At 39.5% G+C, this 27,913-nt stretch overlaps 1 protein-coding gene across 1 annotated transcript; it reads left to right on the top strand.

The window, feature by feature from the left end:
* Positions 1-1,626: 1,626 nt before the first annotated feature.
* ARFGAP3 (ARF GTPase activating protein 3) lies at positions 1,627-27,913 on the top strand. The gene is made up of 16 exons (XM_071551649.1): positions 1,627-1,849; positions 7,312-7,430; positions 8,315-8,387; positions 10,476-10,607; positions 11,736-11,822; positions 12,624-12,705; positions 13,099-13,155; positions 13,753-13,799; positions 16,039-16,184; positions 18,549-18,674; positions 19,429-19,545; positions 22,958-23,095; positions 24,039-24,162; positions 24,819-24,909; positions 26,395-26,516; positions 26,973-27,913. Exons 1-16 carry the CDS (start codon positions 1,781-1,783, stop codon positions 26,988-26,990), a joined length of 1,548 nt encoding a protein of 515 aa, XP_071407750.1. The 5' UTR covers positions 1,627-1,780; the 3' UTR covers positions 26,991-27,913.

Here is a 27,913-nt window from a genome sequence, read left to right as displayed (position 1 = left end):
GTTGACTGCCCTAACACATTCCCACAGCCTGCATTAGGTAATGAGTTCAAGCAGAAGACAAGAGCAGCAAGTGTAGGATACTTAAATATCCATTTGTACAGGGACTGTAAGACTGGGAAGAGATGCAGAATTCTTACTTTAATATCAGTGTGTATGACTTAGTTGAAACATCTGAGTTTGTATTACAACTTTTTCTGTTGAACAGAATTATTATTCTGCTCTTGTTCCAAGAGGCTTTATGATTTCAGATTTATGACCTGAACATGCTGCTTTGTAAAGCAACTGAAACCTGGAGTCCTTTTCTTCTGCTGGTTTGACAATGCTCCATGTGTCCCTGGGGGTGAACTTCAATGGTAGTGAGGAGAGGCAATGATGGTTTCAACTAAAGTTTTTACAGAGCACTTGGACTCTACTTGTTGAGTTCAGGAGTAGGAACAGGTCTAGTCACAAGCATAATGCTTTATCTCCTGCCTCAGGGAAACGGGGCTGATTCACATTCCCACATGCCATGATGTGGGGTCTGGAGAGATAAATGAACTGAGATTGCACTTCCATGACTGCACTTCCAGCCAGTCACTACTGGTGTCCCTCAGGGCTCACTGTTGGGACCAGTTCTCTTTAATATTCTTATTGATGACCATGACGAGGGGATTGAGTGAACCCTCAGTGAGTTTGCAGATGACACCATGATGGGTGGGAGTGTTGATCTGTTTGAGGGCAGGAAGACTCTGCAGAGGGATCTAGACAGGCTGGATTGATAGGTTGAGGACAATGGGATGAGGTGCCACAAGGCCAAGTGCTAGGTCCTGCCCTTGGGTCACAACACCCCCGGCAGCTCCCGGCTGGGGCAGAGAGACTGGGAAGTGCCCAGTGGGAAAGGCCCTGGGGGTGCTGTGACAGTGGCTGGACATGAGGCCAGGGGTGCCCAGGTGGGCAAGAGGCCAATGGCACCTGGCCTGGAACAGCAATAGTGTGGCAGCAGGACCAGGGCAGGGACTGACCCTGTGCTGGGCACTGGGGAGGCCACACCTCAAACCCTGTGTCCAGTTCTGGGCCCCTCCCTGCAAGGAGGACATTGAGGGGCTGGAGCGTGTTCAGGGAAGGGAATGGAGCTGGGGGGAAGGGTCTGGAGCACAAGTGCTGTGAGGAGCCGCTGAGGGAGCTGGGGGGGCTCAGCCTGGAGAAAAGGAGGCTCAGGGGGGACCTTCTCACTCTTTACAACTCCTGACAGGAGGCTGTGGCCTGGCGGGGATCAGGCTCTGCTCCAGGGAACAAGTGACAGGACGAGAGGACAGCCTTAAGCTGTGCATGGGGAGGTTCAGGTTGGACATCGGGATTCCCTCACAGAAGGGTGATAGCCATCGGAAGGGGCTGCCCAGGCAGGCGATGCAGTGCCCGTGCCCGGCGCTGTTTACGGAAAGTCTCAGCCGTGGCACTCCTTGCCCTGGCCCCGCTGACACGGCGCTCACAGCCTGCACTCGGCGCCCTCACAGCTCTAATCGTGCCGTGCCCGACGAAGCGAGCAGGTGTCTCTTTCCCGGCCTCACGCCCCCATTCCCTACTCCCACCCCACGGCGCTGCTCACTCCGGGTTCGTCTCCGCGGCAACCGGGCGGGGCAGCACCGCCCCCTCCGCGCGACGGCCGCGGGGCCGCCCGGGGGCCGGACGGGGCCGGGCCGACCCGGGCGGAGCGTCCCGGCGGCAGCGGCAGCAGCAGCAGTGGAGCCCGTGCCGGTCTCCCCGCGGCTCCCCCGGCCGCTCTCCCGCTCCCCTCGGCGCCATGTGCGAGCCCAGCAAGCAGGACATCGCCGCCATCTTCAAGCGGCTGCGCTCCGTCCCCACCAACAAGGTACGGGCCGGGCCGGGCCATGGGGAGGGAGGGACCGAGCGCGGCCGCGGTGACACGTCGCACTCCCTGCGCGGGGCCGCAGCCCTGCACGGCGGGGAATGCCGCGGATCGGGGTCCCTGGGACAGGGGGGAAAGACCGGGCAGGTCCCCGGGAGCGAGGGAACCCTTCCCTCCCCATTCCCTTACCTCCATTCCCTTCCCTCCCTTTCCTTCAGGATCCTTAGGGAGGGAGGCGCAGCGCCCGCCGGGTGCCTCAGGTTCGCTGCGAGGCCATAAAACCACGCTCCGTCCGGCGACAACATCGCGTTGAGTGTGTGTTTCTATTTTTTCCCTCTTTTTTTCTGCTTTTTCCCCCCTCCTTTATTTTTTTTCCTCCTTTATTTTTTTTCCTCCTTTATTTTTTTTCCTCCTTTATTTTTTTCCTCCTTTATTTTTTTTCCTCCTTTATTTTTTTCCTCCTTTATTTTTTTTCCTCCTTTATTTTTTTTCCTCCTTTATTTTTTTCCTCCTTTATTTTTTTCCTCCTTTCTTTTTTTCCTCCTTTCTTTTTTTCCTCCTTTATTTTTTACCTCCTTTATTTTTTTCCTCGTTTATTTTTTTCTTCCTTAAGTGAGCACAGCAAAGCCCCGTGTTGTGGCACAGCCGCTTGTTTGGTGATAAAAAATTTCGTTGTTTTCTCACTTGTTCCGTGCTGGGCTGAGTTTTCCCCGCGTTGTGCAGCTGTCTCTGTAGTGTCCATTGGACTGAAACGGGAAAGGTGCCTTGCCAGGTGACACTGCACAAGTTTTGGGTGCCTAGGGGTGTACGCTGTGAACACAGATATAAAATACACCAGGAGAAACACCTTGAGTTGGCTTTCTGGGAACAGCAAACTGGGTGTCTGTGTCTGGTCCCAAACCACACTAAGACTGTACAGGTAATGGGCATGTGGTTTCTCAGGGCTTGGAGATGAACACTCAATTTCCAAGACAAGTATTGCTAAAGCTTGACTTGGCAATGGGATAAAAAGGTTGACAAGGAAAGATGCTGGTCCCAGCAAGGAAAGTGAGAGAGAAGATCTTCTACAAGCTCCTGCAATTCTCTGGCACTACGTCTAAAAACTGAGTAGCTCTGTAAGGCTGTTGTGATGCTTTGTTGGGATCACAGTGAGCTGGAAAGATCTTCCCTGCCTGGCAAGAATGGAGCTCTTCTGTGCTGAACCCCTTCTTGCTGTGCAAGATGTAATCAGGTGGATGTGGGACCTGTGGTTGCTCAGGCGGATCTGTCTCTCCCTGCAGTCAGGTCAGATCTACAGAGAAATGTATGCCAGTGTTATTACGAGCACAATGTGTGATGCCTCTCACGCTGGGTCAGGCACAGAAAACTTCTAACACTGCCGTGGTTGTTGACCTGCAAAGGCAGAGAGTGAGAAACATCATCATCTTAGACCTCACAACTCTGCCGTGCCAATCCATCTGGTCATTCTCTTTAAGTAAAAGTTGTTTCTGCCATCAGTTTATCCTCTCATGTTTGATTACATCTTGTTTTGTTTCCTTTCTGTGTTCCTCTTAAGCGGTCTCTCCCTGTGATTTGTAAGGCTTTTCTGCCAGGAAGAAATGCTTGGGGAAGTGCAGATATTGACTAGGTTGTATATTAAAAGCTTAGTAGTTTGCTTTAACTGTAGTTTATGGATAGAGTTGGGGAAGAATTGGTGTCTCTTCTGACTGCCTACTCTAGGCAGGCATGTGCTTTTACACTGTGCTGAGTGCTCTTAGGAAAAGAACTCTCAAATAAATGTCCAGTTTAATGTGTGGATTACAGTGTTAAAACTGATACTTGAATAATTGACTTGAAATTAACAATGTTATTTGATATTATTTCTTCTACTATGAGAAATGGTAAATAATAATGAACTTTTTTGAGTTCTTGCTGTGTCTTTGGTTGTTACGTATTATACATTTGATGCCTGATGACATCAAACTGGTGATCAGCTGCCTGATGACTTAAGGAACATGTTACAGTTATTAAGTAGGATGTTATTTTGTACCCATAAAAATGTTCATAGTCCTTAAGCTACCTGATAGTGTTGACTTGAGTGTTTGAGCTTTACAGCTCACCTGTTTTGAAGACTTGCATGCTCGGACTTTTGTCTCTTTTAATCTGGCATAGATCTCTCCCTCTGAAAATCAGTTTTTCATTCCCTTCTCTCTGGCTCTTTCTTTTCTTTGGGTTGATGACGGTATTTATGTCTCTGTTTGGACTCCCAGATGAAGGATCTGAACTGTCTGCAAACTAAGTGTACATGTTTATCAGTTGCTGAGTTTTGTTATTGCAGTGTGTGGTGTGGGTGTGTTGCAGGGTGGGTTGGTTTTGCCCCAGAGTACACTGTAGTTTATCTTGTCTCTCTTAAGTCATTTTAGGATCATGACACCTCCAAAATGGGCAACACTCCTGTTCCCTTCCTTATATTGGCATTCCTGGTCATGTGGCTGTGCTGTGAGGTGGACCTACCTTTGCTCTGAGTCCACATTCCCGAGCAGAGCTGGTTCCCAGTGGGATCAACAGGTGTATTACTGCTGATGCAGGAAAAGAAGGAAAATACATCTGGATATGGCAACTAAGAGAATAGCTTAGCCATATCCAATAACAAGGTGTTATGTATTTATTTATTTATTAACGCAGGTTAATAAATTATTAGTATTATTGTTGTTGTTGTTGTTATTTTTATTGTGGCATGTGGATGTTGTGTGATTTGGTGACTCTTGCTGTGTGTTATACCCAGATCTCAATTAGGTCTTTGGCTCCTTTTCCCAGTGTGACTTTTACTGAATCTACAGTCATGAAATGCTTTCACACAAAATAAGCAAAAAGAGTGCAAGTGTATTTTAGGAGCAATAGATTATTTAAGCATATCCTTCACATTGATTTTTAATCATTACTTTGAGTTTAGTTGGACCTAAATCAGTACAGAATATACACTTTACCTGGTTTTAAGATGGAAACAGTTTCATAGGGCAGCTCTGAAATGGATTTTAAATTGTTTTCCCCCCAATTCTTTTTTAAATTTCTGTGACAGGAAGCACTTTTAAAACTGAGGAAAGTAAGCAAAATTAGTCTAAATGGTAATGAAACACCTGTTTTTGTGGCATAACATGATGGGAACAGCAATTCATATATTACTTTCACAATAAAATTAGATGTCCCTACTTGAGTCTTAATCCTAAAGGCTACATTTTTATGCATGTTTTATGCAAATGAATTATTTCCACCTGATAGGAAGCCCTTTTAAGATCCCGAGCTGTGCTGCTTTTTGGCAGCCAACTGCACCCAACTGCCAAGGTGATGCAATTGCCTTTAGGATGTTGAAATCATGAAATGCTTGTAATTGTCCCGGGGAAAGGAGGAGAATCTTCAGGGATGTTTAGAACTGAGCTTTTTTAAAACCTGCCTGTGTTTTTTAAGCCACCCACTTGAGATTCTCATTTCACATTTGTACTCCAGGGAATTTCCTGGCTCTAGGTCTGCTTTGCTCTCCTGTATTAGAAGCAAGGCCAAGGCTCTTCTCTCAGATTGGTTTCAAGTAGAATCTTCTCCTTTTTTGCTGTCTGCATCCTCCTTTTGGCCTTGTAAGAAAAAGCCTAAAAATAGCCAATTTAAAATGAAGATGATGAGACACAGGCCTTTATAAGGAACTGCTTCAAATAATGCAGAGAATTGGAAAAAGAAACAAGTTCTGACCACTTAGGTATGTGGTTTTGTAGAATATGGCACATGTGAAGTCTTATTCTTCTCTTTCTGTGACTATCTGTGTATCATCCTTCCACTTGAGCTTGTTTCCTCTAACCCCTCCCTTTGTCACACATTTTCTGTAGACTTTTATCTTATTACTTTCTGTTCTATGTCAGTGAATGACCCATTTCCACATACAGCAGTGGGATATGTAAATAACTTAAATTAATAAATATTAATTATCTGTTCAGAGGGGAAGAGGAGACTTGATGTGCAGAAACTGTGACCTCTGTGTTTTGTGTTTCTTACCAGTCATGAGCCAAACTGAAGCTCAACCTTAAAAATGTTCAGATATTGGAAGAGTTAATGCTGGATCTGCTGTTGAACTGTGCTTGTGCCTGATAAGTTTGGACTTTACAAGCTAAAGAATCCACACGAAAGCAAAGAGTTTAGCCTCAAACTGCTCCTGGACATGTACTTGAAGTCAGTTTGGGTGGATGATGAGAGAGCTGAGTTGAACCCAGACTTAGGGCTTGTTTGTATGTACAAAAAAATAGAGACAAAAATCTCTGTTTAGTTGTATAGATGTTGTTTCTGGTAAGAAGATTCTTAACTTTTCAGTCTGTGCCCTGTGTATCTGGTGTTCCATATGTCCCCAGCTGACTCAGAATAAATCTTTTTATTATTATTATTATTATCTGCATAGGCTAGAACATCCCTTGTTATCTGAGGGTGCATTTTATATAGGAGAATATCAAAGGATAAAGCTGCAGATTGGAGCATTGTGTGTAAAAGCTTCTCTTTGTGGAGTTGTTCCTTAATAGGTGCCGCTGACTGTAGCTACAGGTGGATGCTTTTACTGTAGGGGGACTTCTTTGCAGCCTTTACAAACACCAGTGAAAAAGCATTGATCAGATAACAAAGTGCTGTCACACAGGAATAGATGTGTGCACTTGGAATTAACTGGGAATACCTGCATTTGAGAGCTGATTTGTATCAGATCAATTTTTTTGATTCTTGCTCTCCTGGACTAGAGAAGCACAAAACTCAGAATGGCTGGAAAAGGACTTGAAAGTTGTGGTCTGCAGACCTGCAAAGTGTGTGAGATGTAGACAGACACAGCTCTTGTAGTTTTGCTGAGTGTGAGAGGTCTGACGTGGTGGCAGAGGAGAAGAAATTCCTGGGTTTGTCTGTGCAGTAATTCTGGACCTGATTTATTTTTAACCAGCATGTTACAAACAGTCAAAGGCTGATGTGGCAGTACATGTGATGAATCATCCAAAGGTCTGGCAGAGGGAGCTGGGATAAGCCCTGCACGGAGAGGAGGCTTCCTTCACACAGCTGGATTTCCCTGGCTTGGTCAAGGTTCCTCTATAGGAAAGTAGATAATGATGTCATTAGCACTGCTGATCCCTTCTGTAGTGTGTCATGAGCAGAGCCTGCCCTTGGGGAAATACTTCTGAAACACCCTCCTGTTTCAGAAGTGCTGCCTTAAATGTGTGTTTGAAGTAGACTGGTGCGGGGTCTGTAACCTGATTTCCCAACCTGTGTGCACTCGTTGGAATTGGGAATAGGAAAGGCACGTGGTTGGCTGGGCAGATTGGGGGACTCCTGTTTGTAGTTACAGAATTGGGATAACATGGACTTGTAAGGGTGAGTTGATGAGTTCCACCACTGCAAGGGTGTTAGAATGACCTCTGATACAACCTTTAGACCTGGTTTTGCTCTGATCACTGATGTTTCTTTTCTCTAAGGTGTGTTTTGACTGTGGAGCAAAGAACCCGAGCTGGGCCAGCATAACCTATGGAGTGTTCCTGTGCATTGATTGTTCAGGCACCCATCGATCCCTTGGTGTCCACCTGAGTTTCATTAGGTAAGTACTTTGTGTGTTCTTACAGTAAGAATTGCACCTTTTAATGGTTTTGTTTGTTTTGTTCAGGCACCTGTTCAGGAAGGAAAACCTGTTCTTCCCTCAGCTTCTGATTCAAACCTGTTTAGTGTTTGTGTTGGCTTTGATGTATCTGATGGGAATTGTGTTGGGTTTTGCCATCTTTGCTTCCTGAAGTTGTTCATTGTGGGGTCACCTGAGTGCTGGTCCCTTCCAACCCAAACTATTGTATTATTCTGTGATTCTTTACACTTGTGTTTGGCTGAGTCAGTCACTTGGTGCAATAAATCTGCACCCTGAGCTTGTCCCATACCAGGTCAGTGTCTTAAGTGCTGCTCTCTCTGGGCCTTTCTGGTCTGAGAAATAAGAACATGTTTGAAATGTGAGGTTCTGCTTGATGTGAGTGAGAGCATCCAAGAATGGATTGAAGGTAAAAGCAGACATTTTCCATCAGCCAAAATTCCTCCTCTGCTTCATTTTTGCTGTGTACAGGAGGCCTCTCAAGAACCCACTCTTGATGATCCCAGTGTCCTCCTCATTCTCACTGAGCCCCAAATTTTTGTAGTGCTATGACATTCCAGTTGTCACTTTGTCATTACAGGTGACTGGCAAATGGAATTCCTGGAAATGTACCTTGTTGGTGCCTTTAAAAGGAAAAACCTGTCAGCCAGAGGGTGCATTTTCTTTCAAGTTTTTAGTTTGAAAAACTTGCAGTTTTGCACATTGTGTATTGTCACAGATTTTTTTTTCTACAGATGCATGTTTTACACATTACAGAAAAAAAAAGAGGGAGAGAGAAACACTTGGGGAAAAAAGTTTGATTTTAAATGGCTTTGGAGATAACATTAAAAAGGTTTCCTTGTGTTTAGATCCACAGAACTGGATTCCAATTGGTCTTGGTTCCAGCTGAGGTGCATGCAGGTTGGAGGAAATGCAAATGCTGTACGTACTCCTGAGTGTTTGCTTTGCACATCGAATCTTGGGAGGCCTGGGAGCTGTTCCTTGTTGACTCCCATCCTGGGGGCATTTTTATTTTTCCAGTCTATTTTCTTCCTTACACTCCCTGCCCTCCCATTTTTTAAAAATTCCTCTGAATGCTGATTCCATCATCCGTACTTTTTGCAACTTTCCCATCTTGATACAATCTGAAAATGTTTTATTTTTTCTTATGTCATTAATGAAAATCACTGAAAAGGCCAGATCAGATGCCATGTTTTGGTTTGGGCCAATTCATATTGGCTGTTACTTTCCACTTTTTAAAATGTATTTACAAATAAATTGGTTATACAACATCTTTATAAATTGAAGTTATGTTGACAGCTGTTCTCAATCTCCTTTTTAAAAAGGGGTATTTTCTTTTGTCAGCTCTTTGTGATTCTTGCCTCTTTTCCCAAGTCTTTTCAAAACTTGACCACCAATAACTTCACCCAAACTTGTTTTCCATAAGCTTTTCCTTAACGGTTTTAACACACTTTCCTGAAATTTAACCCTTTAATATTCTGTTGGTTGTTTATATTTTTGTTTCCTCTTTACATACAAAAAATTATGAGTTCAGAATCATTATTATTCATCTTCCACTTTTGCATTTTTCAAGCAAATGTTTTTCTTTGAATGAAACATCCATCAGATCACTGTCACTAACTTACAGATCTTGTGTCTTCTCCCTCTTTCTTCTGCCTGTCCTTTCTAAGTTACTCCTTTTATATTAATACTCTTGTTACATGAATTTACTCATTGAGTACACTCAGTACATAAAACACACAACTGTGACTAATAAGAAAAGGGAGGTTTTGCATTAAAAATAATTCCTCTTTAACCAAATGCTTAAAAGCTGTGGTTAAACTATATAAATTGTATTATGCAAAGGATTTAAGGCAGTTGAAAAAAAGACCTGGCAGAGTTTGAAAAGTGCTTCAGATAATCTGTGAAAGTGACCAGAAGAATAACAATAAACCTTAATTATTTAGTTTTGGGAGTGTTTGACTTCCTGATTAGATGTTACTCTTTCCTGCCATTGTACCAAGAGGTGCAATATGCCCAGAGCCACCCTGCAAATGCCTCACATTCTCCATGGCCTGTTTTGGATTAATTAAGATTAATACCTGAAACTGGAAAGACCAGATTAATAAATTGTCTGGACTTTTAAAGTAAAATTAACATTTTTCTTTTAATTGCACTGAAAAGTCTAGTTTTACTAACTACTAGAAGCACTCTTAGATTAACACTAAACATATATATATATATTAATCCTTTGTATTCTGTAATTGCCTCATGAATCTGAGTTCTGGATAACAGGAGTCCTGAGCTTCCTGCTGTGTATCAGATTGCTGGAAAATCCAAAATGCCCTTAGTTCCTTTTGTTTGCAGATTGAATCTCTATGATAATTGGAATTAGGGCTTTTAAAAAAACCCTTCTAAGTATCAAGTTAATAGGTGTATATATTTAACTACAGAAATGCCCAAGCTTCATTTATTCATTTTACATAAATGCACAAGCCTGTAAATATATGTATGGGTACATATGTTCATAAACTCAATTTTCATTTGAAGGAAGACCATTTTTGCACCTTCATTTTGATGCCATTGAGCATACATTGTTCTCTCTAGTTAAGGAATGCCTTTTAAAATATAAGGAATGCCTTTTAAAATATTAGGAATGCCTTGTGCTGCACAAATTTTGGCAATCAATTTTCCCTCTTCCTTAATCACTTAATTTCTGAACTAAGATTCTTTGCATGTAATGGGAGCTTGCATTTATATGTGCTTTTAAATAAATATATATATGTGTGTGTGTGTATGTATACACACATGCTATGTATTTGGTTTTTCCTGTTGTTTTATTTATATGTAAAGAGGTTGCCAGTGAAGGGTTTTCTTTGTATTTTGGACTCTATTTATACTTCATAATTTAAAAGATTAAATTCAAGTAGAGGAGCAGAGTATTTTGCCACATTCTGATACATCTTTGTGTTAAATACTGTTAATTTTTAACCCCATTTCTCCTGACATTCCCTGTGTTCTGCTTCCCAGTCAGCTTTTTTCCACCAGCATGGCTGCACCACCACTGACACCAATGCCAAGTACAACAGTCGTGCTGCTCAGCTTTACAAGGAGAAAATCAAATCTCTGGCAACCCAGGCCACAAGGAAACACGGCACTGATGTGAGTAGTGTGAGTCTTGAGCCTTGGGGTTTCACCCCCCAGAGTCACTTCAAGTTTCTTGTGGTCATTTCTCCATGGACTTTGTAGTGGTTTTATTTTTGTTTCTCTGAAATAATTATTAGAGTAGTACAGCATGTAAAAGTTCCAATAGAATTAAGCACAGAATATTTATGATTTAAACAGGATTTGTTTTAAACAGGTAAATATCTATGGTTGGGTTTTCCCCTACAGAAATAATGTTTGAAAAATTAGTAAGTTGTGTATGTCCTGAACTTGCTGTTCTCCATTAAAAATGCTGGAAGAGTTCCTGCAAACCGTCAAAACATTGTGAGGTTGCTGAGAGGAAGAAGTTCCCAGCAAAGCATCCAGAACTGGTTTGCTGAGGTGTTAAATAAGTTTGACAGCAGTTCTCCTCTTCATGCACAGAAAGCATGTTTGGATTGTTTAATTCAGGCTGTTAAACTTCCTGACTGGTTCCTTTGAAGTTGATGAGATGAGTGGGAATTAAAAACAAGAGAAGGAAACCTTGTTTTTATGACTCTATGCATCAAATAACATGAATTTGAGGGGATGATAATTATTCTTAATTATTCATGCTGTAGACAATATAGTTCACATCACCAGCTTTAGAGAATATTTCTTTTGACCTAATAAAAAGCTTCAGATGTAAAATGTGGTCAAGTAAATATAATATGCTTTGTGTATTAAAGTTGATGGTAAGTTCCCCAAATGACACTTGGAGGAGCTGTGATTATCTTGCTTCAATTACAGATCCCATCCAATCGTTTGATATTAAAAATTTAGCAAATATATGTTTTCAGTTATATACTGCAAACTTAAGTTTATAGTCCTGTCCTGCAGTGCTGTGGCACTTGGGCCCTTCAGCCTGCCCTGAGATCAGGCATTACTCAAAGCTCTCAGCTGGTACACAAGGAACACACAAAATCTGGATGAATTTAACAAAAAAAGGAATATCATGTAATGAATAAATTTGCAAGGAGAAATTATGTACCAAGAAAAAACCCCAATACATTTTTAACCTGAGAAAATCCCCTCATTTTAAGATGAATGCATTTGAAAAAAAATCTATTCATGCAATTATTTTGTGAAATTCTCTCTTAATTTCAGCTGTGGACAGATGGATGTGGAATGCCACCTGCATCACCTCAAAACAAAGAGGAGGAAGACTTTTTTGCATCCCATGTTTCTCCCAAGGTACAGATGAGGCCTGTATTTAATTCTTGTCTGCTTTCTAAACACTTCGGCTAACTCTGTGCTCTGTGGGGAAGATTAAACCCTAAAAGAAATCCTCCTAGAGAAAAGGTAGGTCAGGGAGTTGACATTTATCTGCTCTTCCTTCTGTGGTCTCAGAATTCTTCCTGGATGTGAACCACTTTCTAACACGATAGTTAGGAATGATCCAAATAGCAGTGACATGTGGAATGAAACACTATTTTTGTAGGCATGGAATCCCACTTGTACTCAGGATAATTTGCATGAAAGTGCTCTGATTTAAATATACTGTGTGATATCCTTGGTTTTTAATCAGTAAAGTGCAACAGTTCTTTAAACATTTGTTGAGCAGAAGCCTTTTTTCTTCCTCCAAAATAGTTATACAGTCTTGGAAAATGTTAAAGTAACTTTCTGAAGGCTGTTGCTGCTGTTGGGTTTTGTTTGTTTGATCCTACCTCCTTGAGGGTGATAGATTGATGTGGATTTATTTCACAGATTGCTATGTCAGAGACTCAAAATTGAGTCTGGAATTAAAAAATACAGTAAAAACAACCTCAGGAGTTTTGATCTTCAGCTTAGAGCAATTAAGTTATTGCTACACCTCATATTCTTAAATATTTCAACACTTTAAAGTGTTGTAGAATAACTGCTTTCTAATCCAGGCAGTCTGTGAACACCTAAAACACAAGTGTGATCAGTGATGCTTAGACAGTCTTTGAACTCAGGGCTCCCCTTTATTTGTTATATTTTCTGTGCACTTTTGATTTTTGGATTTTTCTCAAGGCAAAGAATACAGAGTGGATGTTACCAGAAACAGTTTCCCTCCAGCAGAAAACTTCAGAAAATACTCCAGAGTCCTGTGAAGGTACGACTGATTCTTTGTTAGCCAAAAGTTGCATATTTCTGGTAGTCTCTTTGTTTAGACTCTTCTTACCCTCCTTTAATAGTTAAATGACTTAACCCTACTAATAACACAAGAATTTTGGAGACGAAGGACTTTGCAGAAGGGTGGTGCTTGAATATGTGGGATTGAATGCTCCTTAAATAATGTTTGCTAGAAATCCAACTAAAAATTTAATTCAAAAGACTTCAGATGAATCTCTGCTCTTTTAATAAACTGGTAAAGGTGTGGTAGAAATTAAATGTTCTGCTGTGTCTGCCAAGCAGTTCCCTGAGTACAGTGAGTTGTGTTTTGGTGTCTTATGAATTTTTGAAGAGCATTCTGATATTCTTACCCTTGTTATTCATTATTTTTTAGGAGCAGAACATGGACCAAGTGTTGATTGCCTTAGCACATCCCCACAACCTGCATTAGGTAATGAGTGCCAGCAGCAGCAGAGAGCAACCAGTGTAGTGTACTTAAATATCCATCAGGGAATGTGGGACTGGGAAGAGAAAATTTAGACTGGAAAAATCTTGTATTGATAATACAATATCTTCAGTGTCCAGGGTCTTATACTTATCACTGAAGAGTCTCATATTTAGCATACTGTAAGTAAAGTAAAAAAAGTTGATGGAAATAGAATAGAATAGAATAAAATACATCAGTGCTTTGTCATTTTGAGGATCATCCTGCAGGAGCTGCTTGCTGAGAGTGAAGGGTGTTCATTCTCAGCAGCACAGGTGTAGTAAAGAATTGGGGATAACTCCATATTTACGACGGCAGGATCTTCACCAGTGGTTTTATATTCACTTGATTGGGTTTGGGCTTTGTTTTTTATGAGCTTCAGACTAATAACAACTGCATACACTTCCTGGTTTTCTCATCTGTACCTTTAACATGATCTCAGAAAAAAGTGCTTTTCTTGATTGTTTTGAACATCACAAGTTCTGTCTTATGTGAAGGGTCTCTGTTCTGTGTATGCCCATTTCCACCTACATTTAACAAATAATGTCCCTTTAATCGTTGTAGAAAACACCACCTTCATCAAAAAGAAGCCAAATCAGCCTAAGAAGGGGGTAAGTGGATATACACAATGAAGATTTTTAACTGTGGAAACATGTAGATTACAATATATGGAAATGTATCATATAAGTCAGCACCAAACACTACTTGTGTTGGTAGCAATTTATGAAAGTACAATGGAATTGGAAAGGGTTTCTCTACCAAAACAGCCAATTGAAAATGGGTTATTGTTAAGATAACTTGTCTAACAGGATATTGTTATTAATGTGGCAACTCTGTAGATTGTTTTCTGACCTCAGATAAATTCTGTTTACGTGTATACATAGCTCAGTGAACTCTCATTTTCTTTGTGGTGTCTGGACCTCAACAGCAGGTGATATTTTTTAAAAGAATAAGGAAAATAAAAATTATGTCAAGATCTATATGCCACTTCAGTTCTTTTTACAGCTGTTCATAGACTCATAGAATCGATTGGGTTGGAAAAGACCTCCGAGATCATCAAGTCCAACCCCTGGTCCAACTCCAATCCCTTTACCAGATCATGGCACTCAGTGCCACGGCCAAGCTCAGTTTAAAAACCTCCAGGGATGGGGAATCCACCCCCTCTCTGGGCAGCCCATTCCAATGCCTGAGCACTCTCTCTGCAAAGAATTTTTTTCTGCTCTCCAACTTCAATTTCCCCTGGCAGAGCTTGAGCCCGTGCCCCCTTGTCCTATTGCTGAGTGCCTGTTGTCCCTGAAACTCCTCTGATACACTGTAAGCTTTTTTCTCACTTGCTGGTGGTTGGTTTGAGGGCTTCTTCAAGCTTTCCCTTCAGGTCATTGGCACTGAGATCTTTGTAGCAAAGCCTGAGAACAGAGAGAGTTCCAACAGCATTTCTGAGTGGCTAAATATGCATGTGGGGTATAATGTGTCAGTGCAGAGTGAGCTTGAGACATTCAGATCTGCATTTCTGGAGGAACCCTCATCTCACACCACAGAGCAGTATGGATAAATATAAACATAGATAAGTTATGTAAGATATAGATAAATGGTTTATATATATATATATATATGTATATATATATATATATATATATATGGAGAGAGAGAGAGAGAGAAGTTAAAAATGACTTGCCGCTGCATTCAATTGAAGTTTAAAGACAGTTTGCAGACTTGTTTCTGGATGGGTCTTAGCTAAGACTTTTCTGAGTTTTAACTCCTCCTTAGGCATCTGTTGGCTGTAAAAAGGCATGAAGAGGGTTGAGTGGCTCAGAATGATGGTTTGAGGAACATGAAAGCTGAGGAGGACAGCTCAGGTTAGCCAGGAAAAACTCGATTTTAAAGGTGTGGCTCTTGAGACTCAAGAGCCCTAATATTGGGCTGTTGGGGTGACAGAGGAGTCACTCCTTTTAAGTCTGGGCTGTTGTAGGACAAAAATTCTGAAGGTTTTTTGGAGCAGATTAATTTGGATGAAATCCTATGATTTTGTGCTCCCACTAGAGGGCCCTGATACACAAGAGGAATTTTTATTCCAAGTGGAATCTGCAGGAATGTTCCTTTATGGGTTCACAGGTTCATGTACAGTCTGTGAACTGAAGTGTCTGAGCCCAAACTGTATGTAAATAGGCCAGAGCTTTTCCATGTAGAGTTTAAAGCATTTAAAAGTTTAGATAAATTCATTGGGATATGTAATATTACTGCAGGGTTGCAGGGGAGGAATTAAACACACAGGAGACTCAGCCACCATCTGAATCACCACCACTGTATCCATATTTATATTAGGTGGGTTTTAAGTCTTTTAATCAGAATGAAAGAATAAATATCCTCATATTGAAATAATATGAACTAAATATAGAATTATTTAAAAAACAAAGTGCAGAACTGGAACCTCTCAGCTGATGTTTGTCTAAAGTAAGTTTACAAAGCTTTGTCACATGCAAAAAATCAGTAAATACCCATGTACATGTTTATTAAAATATGAATGAATCAATACTTAAGATTAGGATACCACACTGGCCAGTGAGAATAAATTCCAGAATCTTTGCCACTGCTAAATGTAAATTTTGGTTTAAATGAATGAGCGCCAAGTGGTTCCACTGCAACAAATTTTATTCTGGTATTCCTATACAGCAAAACAAACCTGATAGAGGTAGTAGAAACGGCATATTTAGGATCAAAACATGAAAAAAAAGTATTTCCTTGCTCCACCTTTTCCTTGGTGTCTGTATGTCCCAGAGTGTAGTGTCAAAGTGATTGTCTCAGTTATAATGTTGAGACTTCAGGGTTTTCTTTGCTTTTCAATAATTCCAGCTCGGTGCCAAAAAAGGTGGTTTGGGGGCCCAAAAAGTGAGCAGCCAAAGCTTCAGTGAGATTGAAAAACAAGCACAAGCTGTAGATAAAATGAAGCAGCAAGAAGATCTTCACAGCAGTAAGAAGAGCGAGAAGGATGAGCCACTGTGAGTATGAATTAAATAGCAAAGATGCCTGATTTGATGAGGGAATTAACATCATTTTAAATACTACCATAGATTAGCTTGTGCAAATAAAAGTTCTGTTTTTACTTTAAAAACCCAGCATATGTGGATAAAATGAACTCATTTCCCCACTCCCCTTTTTTTGGCCATGAATTATTTTTGCTACAGTTGATTTACTGCAGAAATAGCCCAGAGCTATCCTTAAAAATAATTTTTTTTACTTAACAATTTTTTTTACTTACTCAACCTCAGAACTCAGAGACTGCTGTTCCTGGTTCTTCCCACATCTCTCTGCTACCTGTTTTTGGGGGTTAATATTTTATTAGCTGTCATCCAAATTAGACTATTAAATACTTGGTTAATGTCCACTTTTACTGTTAAAAAGCTTAACACTCTCTCAAATGCTGAAGAATCATTTCTATAACCTATTAAGAAATTACCTGAATTATTACATAATTACAGGATCACTTGGAGCTCATGGAGCCAAGGTCTGTGGTCTATAATCTCTTCTTTCTCGCTTTTATGTTGTCTCTGCAGAAATGGATGACTTCTTGCATCAAAAAATATTAGTCACGAGGGGATCATTCATTTTTCCTGAAGTATTTTAACCACAAAGTCTTGTTTTTCAGTAGAGAGACTACTAAATATCCAGAAAAAGGATTGTTCATTATTATTTGTTATTATTCTTTAAGGATACTGTGTTTAATCATATAATTCAGTTTGCAGTGAAATCTCATGTAGTGTCTTGGGTTTTGTGTCAGAAAGGTATAAATCCATATAAATCCAAGCCAACTTTTGTTAAAGTTTATTGCAACTTTATTGCAAAACCCTCTAACAATGTCTGTAAACACGAGGAATACAAATACACTTCAATTTATGGATCCAGTGCCAGTGGAGACAAGATAATTGGATTTGCCTTGAGATTAACCTGTGGGAATTTTAACTGCAGAGATGAATAAAAGAAGAGGGAACACTTCTAAAACTGCATTGCTTCCAACTAATTTGTGTGCCAGGGTTAGTTTTAATAGCTTGAGTAATCACCTTTAATTAATTAATTCAATATTACATGGAATGGAAGTGATGCTTTTCTACTCTGGTATTTAGGAGAAAGTTCTGAGACTTCAAACTCCAAATGTGATATTATAGTTGCTACACAGTTTCTTTATTTCCTGCTGTGCACTGAGAACAGATAACTGAAATTGCTTTTAAAAAATTTATCAGTATCCCTGTTTGTTTTAATCAACAGCAAACAAGATTTTGATGTTCACAGAACAGATTGCTGAAGAAGGGCTGCTAATCTTTCTGCTGAAAGTGCTGAGTAGATTTTATCAGTTGGAGTTTCAAGTTGAATTTTAGAGAATATCTTCAATTTTCTGTTGGTCGTAAGCTGTAAGAATTGATGTAAAACATCCTTGAACATAACTCTGTGCTCTGAAGATATATTTTCCTGATTTTATTAATTTCAAAAGTCATTCCACAGCTGCATCCTGGTGTGTAACCAACTTCTGTTATCTTTTTTGTCTTCATTCCTGCTTCCACACAAAATGGTTGAAAAATGACAATGGATTTCAAGCTCAAGTATTTCTTTTTTGTTGCAGCACATCCACCAGCAGCATCTTGAATCTCACTGACCTTTCTTCTGGTGGTCCATTTGAAATTTATGCCAGTCTGGACTTAAGAATTAAAATATTGCTTATTAAAATCAATACAATTTGTATCCCTTTTGGCCTAACAGATGTCATGTGAGCAGAATTTCTGCAATTCTGTAATCAGGATTAAAAACCTCTGTCTCTGCTGCACTGGGATTGCTGGAAAATAGTAATTTGTTTTGTTTTGTTTAGAGGTGAGGGATGGAGATGCAGCTGTGCCTTAGGGGAAGACATTACTAGTCTTATGAATACTCCAGGACTGTAATATGTCAGAGTTGGATAATTTTGGCAATTATTTGGTATCACATAGAATTAAGACTGCGGAAAAAAAAGACTCCTTCAGGTTGACTTAATGGTGATGCAAATCTGTATCTTGAACTTCAGCAGCAGTTCCAAATTATTTCTGGAAAAGACCATGTGCTCATACACGGACTGGGGTACCAGTTAGACCATCCTCTTTCCTGGCTTTCTTCCATCCTTATAGTTGGAATTTAATTCAATTAATAATTAATAGCCTGGAAAAGCCTGAATAGGAACCATCTTCAAACATAGATGAGGCATAATTAAAATAATTCATTTTTTCAGTAACCACAGAGCATAGAAAATACAGTGCTAAATAGATATTGTTAATTTTCTACCAGAGTTACTGGGTTGGTCATTCATTTTGCATTTCTATATTAACTCTGTTTTCTTTCAGTGTATTATCTTTACGGTTGGCCTACAAAGACCTTGATATTAAAGCAAAAGAAGAACACTTAATTCTGTCTGGGAAGAAGAAAGGTGAATTGGAGAGGCTTGGCATGGGATTGGGCAGCAACAGAAGGTATGCGAAGGTCAATAATAAGCTGTATTTAAACCACTCTCTGGCTTTATGCAGCTATCCTTCCTTTTACTCAGAAAATGAAAATATTTACTGGATCATATTATGGAAACTTGGCATCATTAAAGCATCTGTCATTTGTCAGGGGGAGCTTCTGATAGACTGAAGTTCTAGAGGTTAAACTAAATTGTGTTTTCCAGCTGTCAGAGTGGCCTTTATGATCAGAAGTCGAGTCACTGCTTCAGAAAGCTACAGCTTTCCAAGGCTTTTCTTTATTTGGTTTATTCCCTCCTTGTTCATAGAGTCACAGAATCAACTGGGTTGGAAAAGACCTCCGAGATCATCAAGTCCAACCCTTGGGCCAACTCCAGTCCCTTTACCAGATCATGGCACTCAGTGCCACGGCCAAGCTCAGTTTAAAAACCTCCAGGGATGGGGAATCCACCCCCTCTCTGGGCAGCCCATTCCAATGTCTGAGCACTCTCTCTGCAAAGAAGTTTTTTCTGATCTCCAACTTCAATTTCCCCTGGCAGAGCTTGAGCCCGTGCCCCCTTGTCCTATTGCTGAGTGCCTGGGAGAAGAGACCAACCCCCACCAGGCTAGAACTTCCCTTCAGGGAGTTACAGACAGTGACGAGGTCTTAACTGTTGGAATGGCTTTATGGGCAAATTTCAGAAACCAGACGCGGGCTTTCTTTTTTGATTCAGGCTGTGAGCATTGCCATCTCTTGACATCCTTGTTTTCTTCCTGTCCCCAGTGGCATTTCCCACTCAGTCACCTCAGACATGCAAACAATAGAGCAGGAGACCCCTGTGATTGCAAAACCCAAGAAAAAGTACACTGAGGATGTGGAGGACTCGTATTTCTCTTCAAGGTATTGTGGGAGCTTTTTGGTTTGACTAGATGCAGAGGTGGGTGCAGGTCACACTCAGATACACACAGTATGTTGGAAGCCTCAACCTGTGTACATACCCAGCTTATTTTCGGGGGGCATCTGAATCAGAAAAATGGTGAAAAAGTTGGTTTTACCTAGTAATAGATATATCTATAAAGAAAAAAGTGAGCTGTTGTGAGAAGAAGGTAATCTGAACTTTGTGGTTTTAGGTTTTGTCTTGTCTCTACTTGCACACACAATTGCCATATAAGCTTTTATTTGCTGCATTCCAAATCCTGTCAAAATAACTTGTGTTCATTCTCCCTTTATTATTTATTCCTTTCTGTGGTTGTCTTGGGTTGAGCTGGCAAAATGCCAACTGTCCAATACAGAGTACAAGCTTCCCTCTTTCCCAGCTGAGAAAAGGGAGAAAGGACAAAAAAACCTTCAAACGAGGTTTATGCTTAAACTAACTATATATATTTATACAGAAAAAAGTAAAACTACAATATAACACACACTTACACAAGTTAGAAATAACTTCCCACTCCCCAGTGTGCACAAATCTCACATTTCTAACTACAAATCACTTTAGAGAAGTTAATTCCCCAGAGATAGACTTAAGCAGAGAGAAAAACCAAGAACAAACATTTTACTTCCCTAAGATAACATGGTGGTGAGCCAGTGCTGGGTCTGGGCCTCCCATCCCTCCTGGGACAGCATGGTGTGTCTTCCTGGGACCACAGCTGTGAAGGAACTGAACCAAGCCACTCCCACACTGGCTCTTACCCCTTTGAGATGATGTCGGAATATAGTATGGAATACTGTTGGCTAGAAGAAGTCAGCTGCCAGCTCAGCCCAGCTCAAGTCAGCCGACAGTTCCAGGCCTACCCTGAAATCTAAAACCTAAATTTAGTCCTACTTAGCTAAACCCATAACATTCGACCCCTTATCCCATACTGTATTCCGTCACTCATATCTTAAATTTATCTATTCCTGCACCTAAACAGTCTTTGTTCTTTGCAGGGCTGTCTTCCACCCCTCCATATTGTAGGCAATAGTCCATTAGGATGGGGTAGATACTTCAGACAGGAAAAAGCAGTTCATCATTGGACACCAACACCAGTTCAGTTCAGGTCTTCTTCATCCGCTGGTTCATGTCCTGCAACACAGAACTCAAAATGCAAGTTATTTTGTCTTCTCAAGGTTAAATGTCCTTGAGGCACACATTGGGATCATCCCATCCCCTCCTCAGGGGTCACCATCCCCACACTGGGGTCACTATCCCCTTCTCAGGGGTCACTGTCTCCACACTGGGGTCACTATCCCCTTTTCAGGGGTCACTATCTCCACACTGGGGTCACTATCCCCTTCTCAGGGGTCACTATCTCCGCACTGGGGTCACTGTGCCCTTCTCAGGGGTTTCACAATACCAAGCACATGCTTCACAATTGTGGATAACCTTAAAAATAGTGTCCATGGTTAAATCCACCCCTCAGCTTCATTCACCTACAGGTGGCCTGAGGCATCACGGGCCCATCGAGCCAGGAACAACTCTCCTTTATGCCAGTCCAGGTGTGATGTTCCTCATTAGCTCAGCTTTTGGGCACATGAGCACCCACATGACGAATCTCCAGAGATTCTACCCAAGTGGCAGTGTTCCACCACACACCAAGAACCCACATGGGCCTCTTCCCACTTTCAGTTAGTCTTCTTCCATCGGATTAGCCACCCCCACATGGGCACTGGCTGTCATCTACAAGTCAGTGTCTTCAACTTCCAGTTTAAAAATTAAACTCTGATATTAGATATACTACAGTTGCATCAGTGTTTTGTCTGAGCACATGTCAAAATGCAAAACCAAACCTTTTTGAGGTACTGTGTGTTGGGTGTGTTGTGTAGATGTCTGCAGTCTTATTTCATAGGCTCTAATGTGTATGGACATCAAATGGAAGCAAAGAATAATTGCAAAAAATACCAGAGTGTGATTGCAATGCAAATTATCAAATGCTGCTGTTGGGAGGGAGAAGAGAAATAATTAGTCCTACAGGGACTAATTGCAATGAAACAGCTGTCTCTGGACTGAGAGGGACGAAAAGGTGTTGCTTTTATAAACTGCCTGTATTGAAATGGTGTCACAGAAACATGAGAAATGGTCCCTCATTATTTGGGGACAGGCAAATAAAAGCACAAAGACTTTTGTGTCAGTACTTTGGAGTGTAATCCATGGCAGCAGAAATGCAAATGTGGGATCAGGCAAACTGTCAGCAATCCTGTAAAATAAAATGTTGCATTTTGGTGCTTCCCTGTTTGTTCCTGGAAAAGAGCTGTCACTGCTCTCAAATTATTCATAGAAGGCAAAGGATAAATTATGGAAGAGGCTTTTTAACGTGTTTTGCTTCAAAAATTAGATGATAAATTTTGACTTAGCTCTTGTTCTAGTTATAGCAATAGTAGAATCTAATTGGAGTTGCTGTACAAGTTCACTCTCTTCAAAGTATCAAGTCAGATTTGGACTTGTTGAGGTTGTTATTATCCTTTATTTCAGGCTGTGCCTTTGAAATAATCTTGATATCATTACCCAAAAGCAAAATAATCATACTGGATATCAGAGTGCTGATAAGCAAGTTAAATGTCTCAAGGTTTAGATACACAATTGTAGCCTCTGAAAAGTCTTAATTATGATTTTTCTTTTTTGCTACCATTAATAGAATCTTTGGCAATGTACCAATGTAAAATGTTGTTTGCTGTTAAATGCAATTTTTCTTTCTCTTCCCCACTCCAAATACTGACAAAATATTTTGCAAAGTTACAAAAATCTGAGAGGAGTGGATGGAGAAAATAACTAATTTTATTGAAATCAGCTCTTGTAGCCCCTGCCCCATGCCATGGTACTGATGGCCATTGTGAGACTGGAAATTTCTTCAAGCACAAAAGGAAATTCTTTTTCTTTGGCATTTTAATAGTTTTTGGTGATTTTTTTTCCTGAAATATTTCCCATATATACTTAGGTATGTGTTGATGATCCAAAGGGGGAAGATCAAGATAATGCACCACAACTGACAAACATGCCTCATTTTTTTTCCTTTTTTGTTTTGTGTTTTCTTGGCAGTTTTGCTATGCAAGAGAAGACTGTCTTACTAAATTAAGAAATACATTTTTAGCATTGTTTCAATGGAATGTGTTACAAAACTCAGAGGTACTTAATATTTAGGTGAAAAAAATATATAGAACCAGAAACAAGGGCTTTGCTTACTGCTCTGAGCCATTGGATTCAACCAGGATAATGAAATCCAAATTATTCACTGGCAACTGCCATTTCACTGAAAACATACCACTTATTATAATTATTATAACAATAAATAAATATAGTTCCCACTTTTCAATAGGTTTTTTTTTCCTTTTATTCTAGGTACTATGATTCTTCAGATTTGGGGAGCAGCCCTTTCTCTAAATGGGATGACAACTCAGATTCTTTTTGGAAGAAAGAAAATAACAGCAGAGACATTGATATGATGTTAACTTCAAAAAGCACGGGATTTTCAGACAGGTATATCAAGAAAACCATTGATTTTTGTACCCAAAGCCCAAGTTTGTTAACGTGATTTGAGTCCTGGTCATAATAGTGGGATTTTTTTCAGTCTGTAGAAGGAAAATTTGGCCTTGACTTTCCTCAAGGGACCTTCAGGCTGAATTTCTTTTGTGAGCTGAATTTCTTAGTTACATTTTAAGCACTGACTGGGGTTTTTTTTGTTTGTACTGGAGATAAATTTCCAAAGCCTTTCAGAAAAAAGAAAAAAGGTAGACAAAAGATGTGGAGAGAAACTCAAATATTTGCCCTGTTCTGAGCATGTCCTTGCTTTGTTTATTGTGTAATGAAGCAAAGAAAACCCAGTTAGCAAGTGAATGAAAGTGCAGGTACCCAGCACTGAGGATGAGGGTTCTGGAGGCACTTAAAAACAACAGGTCTGATTGTTGGCATGATAAAAAATGAAAACTGTGTTTTTATCTTTGTTATCAAGTAGAAAATAGAAGAAGGGGGGGTTATGTGTTTGGTTGGTGTTTTCTGCATCATTTTTTTCTGAATTTAAACCACATTTTTCATTTATCTGTAAAATACAGTTTGTGCACTTAAGTAGAAGTCGGTTTTGTTGTTTGATAAAGGGGAAATCAATGGTGCTTATTACACAAAATTTCCTGCTTTGAGTACCTGTAAAACTACAAAAAATGGGCAAGTGCTGAATATGAATGGTTGAGGTGAAAGGCATTGATGTATTTGGGGGGTTTTTGAGGTTTTGCAGAAAGATTCTGTCCTCGTTCACATCATTTAACTTGCTTTTGAGGTGAACTCTGGATATAAAGGCACAAATTTAATAAATTTGCAACACTATCATTTCACTGTCTTGTAAAACTGTCGTAAAATTTTCATTTCTCGCCTTCTGACATGATGCAAACAGAGTTCCACTCACTGATGCAGTTTATTTTTCTTTCAGACCTGCATCTCGGCATAAACCTGAGTATGAACCACCTTCAACCACTGATGAGGCACAGAAAAAATTTGGCAATGTCAAAGCAATTTCCTCAGACATGTATTTTGGGAGGCAAGATCATGCTGATGTGAGTAGAAAGCAGGGACAAGTATTTTTGAATGTTAAAATATTCTTTGACTTTAACAAGTTTCTGTGTCAAGTTTCCTTCTTGTATAAAGAGAATATATTTTATACATAAATAAAATTAGCAAGCTTACAGAATTATGTCCACTTGAATATTTGTTTGATAGAATGGTACAAATTTCTGTTAACTGATGATTTAGTATTTAATTTTAAGGAATTGCAGCTGCTTGTGGGGCCAAACCTCCACCATTCTTTTTTTTTCTGATTGATTCAACACTCCTTATTTTTTGTAGCATCTGCTTAATTTGCTCTGAATACCCAAACTGATGCCAACAAACCACTGGTGTTTGTTACAGGAGTAAATCTAAGCAAATTATTGTTCAGCATGTAGTTAAATCAGCCTAGAAATAAAAACCAGACAAATATTATGTTGTATTTTGGAGGTGAGAGATCATTTTTAAAAAATCAATTTTTAATTAAAAATTGACAATGTAAAGAGTGATGTAAAAAATACAATTACTATTCCCAACCTTCAGCATGGTCAGTTTAAGCTGGATTTGTGTGTTCTAAAAGCATGTCTCTTATCTCTGGAATTATCTGGTGTGACCTCAGGGTGGGATGTTGTGGTTAAAATGCTTTTTGTTCTCCATTCTTTTCCAGTATGAAGCAAGGGCTCGACTAGAAAGGCTTTCTGGAAGCACATCTATAAGTTCAGCTGACCTGTTTGAAGATCAGAAAAAGCAACCAACAGGTACATATTGAAAAAATGAAAACTAATCTTTTGTTATGAGGTAAAACCTAAATTACTGTACGTAACTTATGAGCTGTCATGACAATTTTGGATGTATGAAAAATCATTCATAAAATTTTAGAGTGGCTTTGAAATTCCCATGTAATCCTGGCAAATCCATCCATCAGGATGTTTGCTTCTGACACTGGTCTTTACAAAGTATTAAAGAAGCTTTTCAGTTGATTTTTCTATTTCAAAGACTTGTTGGAGCCTCTCACAGTGGAGAGTAATTCATCAGATTGGAAAAGAAGAAGTTTTAGATCAATTGAAAAGTAGCTCTTTAGGGCTGTTGAGAAGCTCTCATGTTTCCTTTCCAACAATTCCAACAAAGTGCAATAATTGGAAAAAGAGAAGGTAGGAAATACTGGAACACTTTATTGTTCAGTTTGGTTTCATTCTTTACATTGTGAAGAAATGGGAAAAAAAAAGAGTGAAGAACTTGAAATCTGTGAGTAATTATTAAAACAGGCTGAAAAAGCAAACAGTTCACAGCAACTGATTTTACTTTGGAAAAGTTGGAGGGGGAAAAAACCCCAAACATGTGACTGTTCAGTTTTGATCCTCTGAAAGCAAGTTTTGAAAACAATGACTAGTAGAGAAATAAGTCCTGTTACCAGTTACTTGAGCAAAACTGGGGTTTAGTAATTTGAAATGTGAAAAAAACTGAGGGAAGGAGACTTTAAAGTTATATTATGAAGACTAAACTTTTCTGTGGCTTTTGGTAATAGTGATGAAAAATACAACAGGAATTATTAGTTTGTTTATTATAAAGTCACACTATATTCAGTGTGCAGCATCTTCCTTTTCTGCACACCAAAAACTGTCTTTTGATAGTGGCCCTTCTTGGGGAAATTTTACTGTCCTGGCAGGTTGGATTAATCTTTAGTTCCATAAAATAAAAATCATCAGGAAACTGGCAAGAAAAGCACTGCTGCAATTCTGGGGTCCTTGCCAAAATAAAATGTCCTTTGAATATATATATATTTATGATCATTCTGTGATGCTGCTTTACTGCTATTTGTGCTTTTTACATACACTATACTTCCTACAGAATTTTCCAAGCCTCAGATGTAGTAATGCAAAATATATGTGTGGAAATCATGGACACAAACAGGATTCATCCCTTCAGCACTGAAACACATTCAGCTTTAAGTTGCAAGGGAGTCACAGCTGTTTAGGATACAGGACAACATTGTCACAGGTTGGAAGTGCAGAATAAATCATCTCTTATCCAAACATCCATTGCTCAGCTGGGAATACAAAGTGTGGAAGATGACACTGTGGGTGGAATTATGAAAACCTGAAAATAAAATGAAAAAATACAGATTTAAGACATTTGAGATCTATGTCTAGTGCTTCTAGTCATATATTATACTTCAGGGAGAAAAAAAAAAGATTGCTTTTGGTATAAAATTCTGTTCTCTTCATGTGTGTTTCTCCTTTTAGGAAGCTACAACATTACAAATGTCTTGCCTTCAGCTCCTGATATAGCTCAGTTTAAAGAAGGAGTGAAATCAGTGGCTGGAAAACTTTCTGTACTTGCCAATGGGGTCATGACATCTATACAGGTGAGTCAAACTGGTACAATCAATTAACCATCACTTAAAGGCTTTTTGTGAAGATTTAATGTCATGAATCCTGCTGTTTAGTTACTTTCAGGGAGAAAGGAATTAACTTAGTTTTGAGCTTTGTGGCCCTCTCATAGTAGACAGTAGATTTTTATATTTTTAGAAATAGATCTGCAGCTGATAGGTCACCTTCATTAGAATATCTTTTTTGTCTTTCTTACCATGAAAACAAAAATTCCATCATGGCAGTGACTTGCTGTCAGTTTGTTTCTTTGGGTGTTTGAAAACCAGCCTGACTATCCTGGAGTTCAACCCTGAACTGCAGTTCTTAAAAGTGCTGCTCAGATTTCTCCAAGTCTTTAGGAATGAAGCTGCTGTTTGTTGTACAACTGGAAGTAAAACTGATTTGTTTCAGTGCAAAACAAACTCATGTCTGGTTTATTTTTACTTTTCCAGGACCGATACGGTTCGTAACTTAAAGATTTCACTTCAGACCCACAAGTGATCCCAGTGCTGATTGAAATGGAGGTGGCCTTAAGACTGATGATGTTTTTCCTTGTTTCTTTGTGCAGCTTTCTGACTCAGCCTCTTCTGCTGCTGTTTCATCTTTGCACAGCAGAAATTTTGCAGCAATTTGTTACATTGCATAAGCTTTTTTTTCTCCCCCCTGTCCTTTACAGTCTTTACTTCTTTACAACCTTATTGCAGATGTTGGAAGCTTTATTTTATTACTGGTTTTGTCAGGCAGAAAAGAGGAGGAAAGATGAACTCAGATGCTGAGGAGGTACTTAGTAGACTGTAGCAAAATAGAAGCTTTCCTCATAAATTAATGTGCATTAAAATGGTGGGGAATTAAGTGTTTTGAAACAATATTCCAGCTAGAAAGTTGTATACTTAGATGTGAAATCTGGAGAAGTCAAAACGTGGTACACTGAAGAGTGGATTGCATCTTGTTATGGGAACAATCTATTTATTCCTAGTTTTGAAAGTTACAAAAAAATTGCAATATAAGATCCTTAAGTGCTTTTTTAAAAATCTGTATTGTGTACAAAATTGAGGGAAAAAAACCTTGGAATATATCAAAGGCCTAATAGAGTAGTTAAGGAAATACTTACTAAAAATGTTCCGAACAATCTTAGATTTTTGATAAATTATCAATTATTGAATGAGGAAATAGTGGGGCTGTGTTTTAGACAGTCTAGAATTTATTGCTGATGACATCCTGCATAAAAGTTGTTATGACCTTAAAGAAAAAAACCCTCACAACCAACAATGATCTCAAGGTAATTCTGGTCTGTAATTTTATTTCTTAATCTAGATTTGTAAACTGCTGATATCTAATAAAAACAATTGATATAAACTCCTTTTTAAATTAAATTTCTATGTGTGGAAACCAA

This window comes from Pithys albifrons, chromosome 3 (assembly GCF_047495875.1).
Source record: "Pithys albifrons albifrons isolate INPA30051 chromosome 3, PitAlb_v1, whole genome shotgun sequence".
Lineage (NCBI taxonomy): Eukaryota > Metazoa > Chordata > Aves > Passeriformes > Thamnophilidae > Pithys > Pithys albifrons.
The sequence above is the reverse complement of the archived record's forward strand: the minus strand, read 5'-3'. Positions and strand labels throughout refer to the sequence as shown.

Bases quoted from the DNA above. Each gene is read 5' to 3' on its own strand.
- ARFGAP3 (XM_071551649.1), top strand. From the start codon at position 1,781: ATGTGCGAGCCCAGCAAGCAGGACATCGCCGCCATCTTCAAGCGGCTG. The intron at 7,431-8,314 runs GTAAGTACTTTG...CCTTGTGTTTAG, and splicing joins GTCCACCTGAGTTTCATTAG to ATCCACAGAACTGGATTCCA. The intron at 8,388-10,475 runs GTACGTACTCCT...TCTGCTTCCCAG, and splicing joins TTGGAGGAAATGCAAATGCT to TCAGCTTTTTTCCACCAGCA.